Source organism: Arachis ipaensis, chromosome B07, assembly GCF_000816755.2.
Source record: "Arachis ipaensis cultivar K30076 chromosome B07, Araip1.1, whole genome shotgun sequence".
NCBI lineage: Eukaryota > Viridiplantae > Streptophyta > Magnoliopsida > Fabales > Fabaceae > Arachis > Arachis ipaensis.
In genome coordinates, this window is record NC_029791.2 from 125877003 (window position 1) to 125888111 (window position 11109).

Consider the following 11109-nt stretch of genomic DNA (forward strand, 5'->3'; position numbering starts at 1 on the left):
ATAACACATGAGAAAGAGTATTTTAATTCTCCCATACATACATATGTATTAAAGTGGTATATCACTATATCAGCAAAATAAACCATATCTACTCAGACATACAGTAGTGTCCCATTTGCCATTACCACTAGGGCCTAGGCCAACTCCTCCTTTTATAAAGTTATAGAAGGGAAAACTGAAGTAATTATTGGAATAGGACCCAAAAGAATTAAAAAATAAGTAATAATTGGAATGTGTGTTTGCAGTAAAAGAATCTTCTTTATCTATGCTGACTATGCGCACTCAATAATTCAAATCTAATTATAAATAGCAGCTACATACTATTACTATCCCTGCATCTAAGAAGCCATAGACTAAATTGGCTTAGACACAGAGAGTTAGAGTGAGAGAGTTCTGTGACATGATGAATTCACTGATTTTCAAGTGTGTTCTGCTTATGGTTCTGTCCTGCAGATACACCATAGCAGAAACCAAAACAGAGTACCCCAAAAAGAACACATATATAATTCACATGGACAAGTTCAACATGCCATCAAGTTTCAATGACCATCTTCAGTGGTATGATTCATCTCTCAAAGCAGTTTCGGAATCTGCAGAGATGCTCTACACCTACAAACATGTAGCTCACGGATTCTCCACAAAGCTAACTGCTCAAGAAGCAGAATTACTTGCCAACCAACCGGGAATCCTCTCTGTTATCCCCGAAGTTCGATACGAGCTTCACACAACTCGAACACCAGAGTTCTTGGGGTTGGCAGAAAAAACATCAACTCATGCAATTTCCTCTGACAAACAAAGCGAAGTGATTGTTGGAGTGCTTGACACCGGAGTATGGCCTGAACTTAAAAGCTTCGACGACACGGGGCTTGGACCGGTACCAAGCAGTTGGAGAGGCACTTGTGAGACAGGTAACAACTTCAACTCGTCAAATTGTAACAAGAAACTCGTTGGTGCAAGATTCTTTGCCAAAGGATATGAAGCAGCCTTTGGACCCATCGATTTGAAGACAGAATCAAAATCGCCTAGGGATGATGATGGCCATGGAAGTCACACTTCAACTACAGCAGCAGGATCTGTTGTTTCAGGAGCTAGCCTCTTTGGTTATGCTTCAGGGACAGCAAGAGGAATGGCCCCACAAGCACGCGTGGCCGTTTACAAAGTGTGTTGGGTTGGAGGGTGCTTCACTTCAGATATCGCTGCTGCAATCGACAGGGCCATTGAAGATGGTGTGAATGTGCTTTCCATGTCTATTGGGGGATCTGTAACTGATTACTCCAGGGACATTATTGCAATTGGAACATTTGCAGCCACAGCACATGGAATTCTAGTATCCAATTCTGCAGGAAACAGTGGGCCTAGTGAAGCATCCGTGTCTAACGTGGCTCCATGGATAACCACCGTTGGTGCTGGAACTATAGACCGTGATTTCCCTGCTTATATCACCCTTGGAAATGGAAAGAAATACGCGGGGGTGTCTCTTTACAATGGAAAACTACCATCTAATTCTGCAGTGCCACTTGTCTATGCCGGCAATGTAAGTAGTTTATCCAGTGGACGTCTATGCACCAAGGATAGTTTGATTAGCAGTAAAGTTTCGGGCAAAATCGTGGTGTGCGAGCGCGGAGGAAATCCAAGAGTGGAAAAGAGTTTGGTTGTGAAGAAGGCTGGAGGAATTGGGATGATTCTAGCAAACACTGCAGAATATGGGGAAGAGCTAGTTGCAGATTCTTTCCTCATCCCTGCAGCAGCATTAGGCCAGAAAGAGAGCAATGAAGTCAAGAAGTATGCAGCCTCAACTCCAAATCCAACTGTCAAAATCGAATTCGGAGGCACGCATTTAGGGGTTCAGCCATCCCCAGTGGTGGCAGCATTCAGCTCCAGAGGACCAAATTTGCTCACTCCAAAAATACTCAAACCAGATTTGATAGCGCCTGGAGTGAACATCCTAGCTGGGTGGACCGGAGCAGTTGGACCAACCGGTTTGTCTGTTGACAAAAGGCATGTGAGCTTCAACATCGTCTCTGGCACTTCCATGTCCTGCCCCCATGTTAGTGGCCTAGCTGCCCTTCTTAAGGGAGCTCACCCAGAATGGAGCCCTGCAGCCATAAGGTCTGCCCTTATGACCACATCCTACACATCCTACAAAAATGGACAATCCATAAAAGATGTTGCAACCGGACTGCCGGCTACGCCATTTGATTATGGTGCCGGGCATGTGGATCCAGTGGCTGCTCTTGATCCTGGTCTTGTCTATGATGCTACCGTGGATGATTACCTGAGCTTCTTCTGTGCCTTGAACTACACTTCATCTCAAATAAAGCTTGCCACAAGAAGAGTATATACCTGCAGCAAAAGAAAGACCTATAGAGTTGAAGATCTCAATTACCCATCTTTTGCTGTTCCTTTTGACACAAGTTCAGGCATAGGTGGCGGTTCTAACGCACCAACCACTGTCCAATACAAGAGGACTTTAACCAACATGGGCACCCCAGCAACATATAAGGTTTCGGTGTCATCAAAGTCTCCATCCGTGAAGATTGTGATTGAACCAGAAATACTTAGTTTCAAGGAAGTGAACGAGAAGAAGGGCTACACTGTCACATTCACAGCATCTTCAATGCCATCCGGCACCAACAGCTTCGCTTTTCTGCAATGGTCTGATGGGAAACATAATGTTACCAGTCCCATTGCTTTCAGCTGGACCTGACAGTGAGTGAGATTTGAAGGCCCTAACTCTGAATTACATATGCAGCAATACATACATGGTTGAGTACAAGGGTTCATGTGATGCTGTGTATTTGGTCCAGCAAAGTAGGCCTAACAGAACAGCTCATGACTCATGATGATGTAATGTATCTCTTATGTTGCTCCTATTTGAAGCTAGTCAAACAATAATTGTACAGAAATAACTGTGCAATGGCACTTTTCTAATGTAGCTTATATAATTGTACTTCTGAACTTATTTGGATTTTTCCTTGGCTCGGTAAAAAGAAAAAAGAATACGAATCAATCACTGAGCAGAAACTATACTATAGTCTTATCACATTCCTTGGATCATACGTTCACTCCTCAAAAACATTACGAAACAAATTCTAGTTTAGACATTGACAGAATCAAGACCATGCAAAAATAGTCTATTTCGGTATCATATTATCAACACTAAAGTCAAAAAAATCATCACTTCAAACGAGGGCATAATGATGATGGGACTAATAACTACTACGTTTGAAATAAATTACAGCCATCCCAAGAATCAAAATCACCTATCTTAATCAGAAAATAGGGGCCCGTCTTTTGATCAGAATCCCAAGTGTGAAACCTCAGAGTCACACGTCATTGATTATATTTGACTTCTTTTCTTTTATCCATCCATTGTTGATTGGGAACATGTCCAGTAACATTTGAGAGGACGATAACTCTTCATACGTTTGCATTTCTTCTCAGGCTTGTGTATTTTACTCTATCATTATGATTTCAGTTCCTACATTTATCCCCATCTATTTGTGTTTTAATCCTTCACAATTTTACCTATAACAGTACCACCCTTAATTCTTTACCTGTTTTGAGTGAATAATCAATATTTACGGTTTTAATTCCTAGAGGACTAGAGTTGTAAAAAACAAAATGGCTATATAGGACTTGGGAACTAAGATTTAAATAAGTTGAAACTAAGAAAATCAATGGTTCAATTGAACTGCAACTTCATACGCAAAATCTTAACAAAAGGAATTGTAATGAAATTTCCAAATAAAGCTCAAGATTTCATTATGAAACTAATGGTAACATTACAAAACTGTTTGGTAAATTACACAAGCAACAGCATATGAATTATGATGTGTTGGAATAATTTTGAATATGTAACTAAAATAAAGGCTCACTCCTAGCATGAACATCACTCGGGATCCTCTAAAGACTGACAGACAGGGAGGTAGTATGTATCAAGCTGCCAATATCTGTGTTTTACACCTTCCCAAACTTCTTCTCCCAAACAATCCTTAACGGGCAAAGGAATCAACTGTGTGGAATAACCCAAATTCTCGAGCTCAAGGGATACCAAATGGCAATACACAACATGAAAAAATGCATTAACACCACAAAGGCCATTGAAGAATGAATAGATCCCACCTGGCTTCAACAGTGCAGGAAGATGTTGGTGGAACTCTCTCAGGTCTTCATAGTACTCCCCATAGGTATCGAAGAAAATTCCTACACCATGAAGCGGTAAATGAACCATAAGTAACATTTAAGAAAGCTCAATTCACTAGGAATAAGAAAAGAATGAATAAATAGATAAAACAAAACACGTTTCCTATATTTTTAACAGAATCAGCAGTTATAAAGGTGGGAAATGGCCAGGTTCACTATATACTTTACTCTAATTTTGAAGGCTTGATCAATACTTACTTCAATACAGCCTTAGAATATATCGGAGACCAATTAGTTTTCATAGAATTCCAAACATCATTATTCATCATAAAGTAGTAGCAACAATAAGCAAATGAGTAAAGAGTTAGGAGTTATCACTTATCAGTATTTTAGACATCAAATTGAAAGAGAATCCTTCTGAGTAGTGAGTATTGATGCTTAAGCTCATGAGATTGAGATTGAGATTGACTGATTGAGAATTAGCAATTACCATCATATGTTTCAAGCTGAGACAGAACATCTTGCCAGCGACCAAAAACAATCTTCACATTTTCCTTCTTCCCCCAACCTGTACCAAGCATGCGTTCATAAACCTCCGGATGAGCCTCAACAATGGTGTGAGTGGCAGGTGCATACTGCTGAATGGCCGTATCGACAAGACCCATTCCGAATCCAATATTGAGTATGTGACCACCACCCGAACAAACAGCTTTAGCATGAGCCTCCATCAAGGGCTTCTCCCATGCCATCATCACAGCCTTGCTATCAGTGTCCATAAGTTTGTCTTCGCTGAAACTGACCCTATCTTCCAAGTAATCATGACCGGATTCCGCATTTTTATTTGCTTTTCTTGCAATTGTACCCAGGACCAGTTCAGCCTGAATCCCTAGAAAAGTGAATATATAGAAATCAGATCCCAATGGTATTAAATTATGGATTCAGACTCAAATTCAAGCAAAACGATGGAATCAAATTACTCTGTGTATTACAGTATCCAAACAAGTTGTATTTATATACATGAAGAACTAACTTGTAACTAACTTGCCGGCTAAGATAAACTACTAACTAACTTGAATAACAGACTAACTAATAAATTATAAATTCTGTAAAGTCATAACAGAAAGAAAGGAGGGTGCGCACCGGCATTGAGGAGGAGCTCGTAGGCGTCCTGATGGCCTGCTTCCATGGCGAAGTCACCGGCGGAGAGGTTGGAAGGAGAGAGGGCGTTCCATGGGGCGCCAGCAGAGAGAAGGATGGAGAGGATGTGTGCGTGCCCTTGCTTTGCAGCGTGCATAAGAGGAGTGAGGCCCTCCGCGTCGAAGTGGCTAACGTCGGCGCCGGAGTCTATCAGGGACTTCAGCTTTTCGGCGTCGCCGTTCCTGGCGGCGTCGCATAGTTGCTCCCCTTCGTTCATGGTTGCTCTCTGCTTAAACCCTACTCTCTACTTGGCCTCCCTTCCAACTTCCAAGGCTCCAAAATCTTTCATTTCCTTCTTTATTTTCCTTTTCTCTATTTAAATTGAAGTTACAGTTAATCAACCACTAATTTTAAAACTTCTATAAATAAAGATTGATGTAATTCATTTCTAAATAAAAATAGAATACGGCTACATGACTACATCTAAGAATAAGATATTTAATTAAGAAACTCAAAGTTGTAGAGTGCATATTAATTAATGAAAAGGAAAAATAAAAATCCTCTAAATTATATGAAAATATAAATCAAATATAATTCTATTTAAAAAATTTAGTATAATATATGATCTTGTTTAGAATATTTTTTTTATTTTTGGTTAAAACAAGAGGATTTGAAAATTAGGTTCTCTTAAGAAAATTAAGTAGTCAGTTATGTTAGGGGTACATTAATTTCAGTTACTAATTTTAACCATAAGTGTGCTGATAAAAAATTCAAGAAGATGAAGATATGAAGCTCTGTTTTTTTATTTTTTTCTTAATTTTTTAGATGATTTTTTTTTGTATGAACGATTAGAGATGAGGGTTGCGTGAGAACCCAGCAAACAAAGAATAAAGTGATTTTGTTTAGTACTTTTTAAATTTATTTAATTTTTTTGGTATGAATAATTGATTAGGATTTATAAAGAGACAAATGATTTTGTTAAATGTATTTTTGTTTTTGTTTTTTAAATCATTTAAATTCTAAAATTATAAAATTAAACAATTTAATTAATCTAAAAGAGTAATTTTTGTCTAATATATACAAAAAAAAGGTATTTAAGTCTTTTTATAAAATTAAATAATAAATATTTTTTATGTTTATTTAATTAAAAGGGTATTTTAATAAAAATGGTGATATAATATATATTTAAAAAAGAAAAAATTAAATGCTGATGCAGAAAATAAATTTCATGTTGCTTGTTATTACTTGTCTATATTTTAAATATATCGGTAAGTACGAATTTATCATCGTACCATAGCAAGTACCTATATATATATATATACATATACGTATACAAATACATAAATTCAAAAATTGAAAACCAAATCCACTCTCACTCAACATCACCCTACACTCTCCCATTTCGGTTATATGTGCCTCCTTTCCCTTTTCTCGCACTATTCTCTCTTATTTCCTCTCTCTCGTGTATGATTCTCTCCTATTTCTCTCTTCACAGGCGCGATTCCTTCCTCCAGGCGTAATTTTCAACAGCGCCGCAATTCTCATGCGTGTTCTTTAACTGATTTTCGCTACTTGTTTTCTCTTTCTTCTAGTTTGATTTGGCATTTTCATCTCTAAATTAAAGTGAGTTTCTACTCCTTCTCCTTCTTCGATTTTTGCATGTTTGATTTTTACTACTTGTGTTTGATTTTGCTATTTCTTGTTTGATTTTAGGTTTGATTTTTGTTACTTTTGCCCTCTCTGATTCCTGCATTTTCTTTTCTGCATCAAGGTAAATTTTTCCTTCTTCTCCTTGTTCGATTTCTGTATGCTTGTTTTTTGCTATTCTTTTTTTTTATCTTGCTACTTTTTGTTTGATTTAGATCTCATTTTGCTATTTTTGCGTTTTCTACTTTAGGTCTCATTTTTTTGCTTTGAGTCACAATGAGCTTCTTCTCCTTTTATTTATTTATTTTTTTGCTATTTCTTTTCTCCCAAACACTCCATTTCAAGTCTAATTTAGACATTGTGCTTGATTTATACTTCTTGTTTGATTTTAGGTTTGATTTGCTACCTGTTTAAAATTTCTGTCTTCATTGTTAATTTTTATCTATTTATTTGTGCATATTAGTCACCGTTTTGTTAATCAATTTTATGCTGTATTGTTAACTTATTTTTCACTAATCACATCCTCTATTCTTTATTAAAGTTGTTTCTTGAATTACAATAACGGTTATGTTACCGATTATCTTGTATCTATAGAGGAATGCAAAGTCAAGGACAACCTTACATAGGAATAAACTAAAACTTCTTTAAAAAAGTCTAAAACAAAATTTCGAAAGGATACTTAAGACCACAACCTTATAAAGATATTCAATATTGAAATATTCTAAAAAAGGAAATCAATTCATATTTCGAGAAAAAAATTTAAATCAAGGGAATTCGAAGATGATTCATAAAGCAGGTAAAATCAAACAAGTTTTCAGCTGATGCGAAGGAATACAAAGCTCATAAAAAAAGACAACTCAATTCAATAGTAAATTCTCAAAGATTTTAATGATCATTTTGATGAATCAAACAAGTTCAAAGTTATATCAAAGAGTACATGAGTCAAGAAAAAGAGTTTAAACAATAAAAAGCAAATATCCTAAGGAATTTAGATAGGCATACACAATTAAGATCAAATGAGAATGCATATGAACAAAAGAATAAGGATGGAAATAATCAAATTATTTTTTAAGAAAGAAATCTCAAACAAGAACTTCAAGGCAAATCATGAAAGAACAAGTCACATGACACCAGTAGAGTTCAAGATACGTAATCGAGTAACCTCGAGAAGCAACTTCTAACGTTTCCCAAAGCTCACGATTCGCATTACCTATAACTCCTATATCGTCTATGATAATCCATTAGTGTTCTCGTATACATAAACCATTAGTATTAAGTTGACTAAACTTAATACCATGAGGTATGCAATGGTAGACTAATAGCATTAATCAATAGACGGTCATGTGCATAAAGCTCTAACTCTCGTCATCTGGACAAGACCTACAACATGATAGACGCTCAGAGTATACAATTGGAGAACAGACAGTCCATTTCTCAGGCTCTACAGGAAATACTACTCTGATACCATATTGTGACACCCTTACTACCAGAATGTCACGCTTCCGATTGTGCAACTCTGATAGCGAGGATATTACGACATCCTTTACATATATCTTTACATAGTAGGAGTCTTTAGCTAAAAAACACGTAGAGCTTTCTTTGAAAAACTAGAAATACTTTTTCTTTCTTTTTACAAACATGCATACATACAAATTGATCACAACACTTCACATGTACATATATAAAAACAAAGATTCTTTATGCAAGTAACTTATAACATTACAATCACGACTCCTATCTCTCTGTACAAAAATATAATAATAGCGAAGGAAAACAATAACTAAGATATCTAAAACAGATACAGCATAGCTAAAAAATTTAGCAAAATCTTCTTAGGCTTTCTCGTCCGTTTTATGAAAAACATAGGGCTGTAGGGGGTGAGAACCTAACTACGCGGTCTCACTAGAGAAGTTTTGAATTGTCATAAGAGGATATATAAAAAAAAGTTATTTTCAACCGCAGTGGTCATCGCTCGCCTTGTGAACCTTTTCGAACAACAATTAATTATCCAAAATCCAAATTCATATTTTATTTATAAAAATTTCAATCAAACATAATAACCCATAATATTTCACTACATACTAGAGAACCATTCTAACTAAACTTACCAATAATTAATCCAATCATAGCCTTCGGCCTAAAACATAATCAACCATGGCCTCTGGCCCAGAACATAAATCAACCAACACTCAAACCACTATAATCCAAACCAACGAGTTACAAATCACACAGACAGTCAAACACTCATACTTAGAGAACAATTATGACAAGTAGTAGAATTAGCAATTAACAGGATGTTAATTAAATAAACCAAATAATTTTAAACAAATGCAGTATGATGCATGACTGTCCTATTGGTCATGAGCTCAGTGTCGGTTATCTGCCAAACTCGACACAGAATCTGGTTAACACCCCGGATCGGTCTTTCGATACGCATCCCCAGGAGAAATTATCAATGTTCTAAAAATCGGTTCGAACCGGCCGATCAAACTGGTCGAACCGTGAACCGTTAGCAAATACGTCTCGGATAGACAGCAAAACCGACAAATTTAGAAACCAGAGTTGAACTGCCAAACCGGTCGGTCGAATCGAACTGTGACCCGGCCGGTTTTTTGAAATTGGCTAGCAAACCGCTGCGTTTTGCATGCTGAAGAAAGGGCCAAAGGAGAATGAACCCTTGTCTCACCCACAGACCCACTCACACCTCTCCTCTCGAGCCTCCATAGTCCACTCTCACCTCTCGCTCTCAGTTCTCACGTCTCCGGTCTCCACCTCGAGCTTCCGGCGCAACTTCCATCTAGCCTGCTATCACAACGTCCGTGGAGCCACCACCACTGTTCGTGCAGGCACGCTCCATCGCCAAGTCAGCCCTCAAAAATTGCAACCACTGCCAGCGCCACTTTCCATCGCGCAGTTAGGGACCGTCGGCGCTAGCTCTGTTCAACCCTGCCACCCCTTCAGCCACCTCTTGCTAGCCACTGTCCCTGTCCCTGCCAGCTCTGCATTTTTCCAGACTTTCAGCTTCTAACCCTAGGTATGAATTTTTATTTTTGTAATAATAATTGTTGAAGCATTGATTAATTGTTGAAGGATGATTAATTGAATAATTTTTTATAATTATTGTTAGTTCAATTCTGTTCAAGCCTGTTCGAAGGTTACTTTGAAGTTTTGTGAAGTGTGAACGGTGAACTGTGAACTGTGATTTTTTTATTTTTCTCCCCTAAATTCGGTTTTTTATGCTCTGTTCAGAAATTATTAAATGTTTTGTGTTTTTGTTGAATGATTATTTGATTCTTGATTAGCACTGGATGCTCTGCTTTGTTTGTGTACTATTTCTATACTGTGTTTGTGATTATTTTTTTGGGTAATTCAATAGGTTAAAAATAAACTTGCTGTTTAATAGTATTTTCTTCCATTGTTAATCTTGGTAATTCAATAGGAAGCAGATATAAAAGCAGAGCTTTCAAGTCTGTGCGAGTTGCTATCCATGTCCTGGTAAATGGATTGCAAGTTAATGTTATTTCCTTTAGTTTTAATGTTGGATTTTGAAACTAACCCTAATTTCTTGCTTCTCAGGAATCAAAAATAAAAAATCAAAGAAATAGAAAAGAAGCAGGTATTATCAGTAAATTCAATTCTGAGTATTATTGGTTGGACAATTATGAGAACATTATTATTGCTTGTGAGGTGAAAACTTTAGATTTAATTGATTTTTGTCTGGTAATTATTGGTTGGACAATTATGGTGTTTAGGATTTTTAATTTGTTCTGTTTGGAATATGAAGAATGAGCTTAAGAGAAGCTTGCTAGAATCTATGATGTTAAGGACCCCAACACTGCGTTCGTGTTCAAGTTCCGCACCCATTTCGGAGGGGGCAAATCCACTGGTTTTAGTTTGATTTATGATACTGTTGAGAATGCTAAGAAGTATGAGCCTAAGTACAAACTTATTAGGGTAAGATAATTCCATTTTTAGTTCTTTTGATGTGGTTTTTATTCATGAGTGTAATTGCTATAGAATGAGAAACACTTTCATTCAATTAGAATATATGAGAAACATTTTTTATTCTTCTGATGTATGTTTATTTATAATTTATTTATTATTTTATTATAAAACAATTTTTTCGGTTGAACCAGAGTTGAACCGGTTAGACCAGTAAACTAATGAACCAGTAATTAG

The 11109-nt window shown here is 36.8% G+C and overlaps 2 protein-coding genes and 1 long non-coding RNA gene across 3 annotated transcripts; 2 read left to right on the top strand and 1 right to left on the bottom strand.

Moving 5' to 3' along the window:
- LOC107606375 (subtilisin-like protease SBT1.7) lies at window positions 307-3024 on the top strand. The gene has a single exon (XM_016308440.2). The coding sequence runs from the start codon at window positions 401-403 to the stop codon at window positions 2705-2707; it is 2307 nt and encodes a 768-aa protein (XP_016163926.1). The 5' UTR covers window positions 307-400; the 3' UTR covers window positions 2708-3024.
- LOC107606376 (protein arginine N-methyltransferase 2) lies at window positions 3717-5684 on the bottom strand. The gene is made up of 3 exons (XM_016308441.2): window positions 5287-5684; window positions 4637-5032; window positions 3717-4206 (listed from the first exon to the last, which is right to left on the bottom strand). The coding sequence occupies exons 1-3, from the start codon at window positions 5558-5560 to the stop codon at window positions 3893-3895; spliced, it is 984 nt and encodes a 327-aa protein (XP_016163927.1). The 5' UTR covers window positions 5561-5684; the 3' UTR covers window positions 3717-3892.
- LOC110264441 lies at window positions 6594-10534 on the top strand. Its single transcript, XR_002350623.1, has 3 exons — window positions 6594-6906; window positions 6997-7054; window positions 10370-10534. It is a non-coding gene; the product is annotated as an uncharacterized LOC110264441 (long non-coding RNA).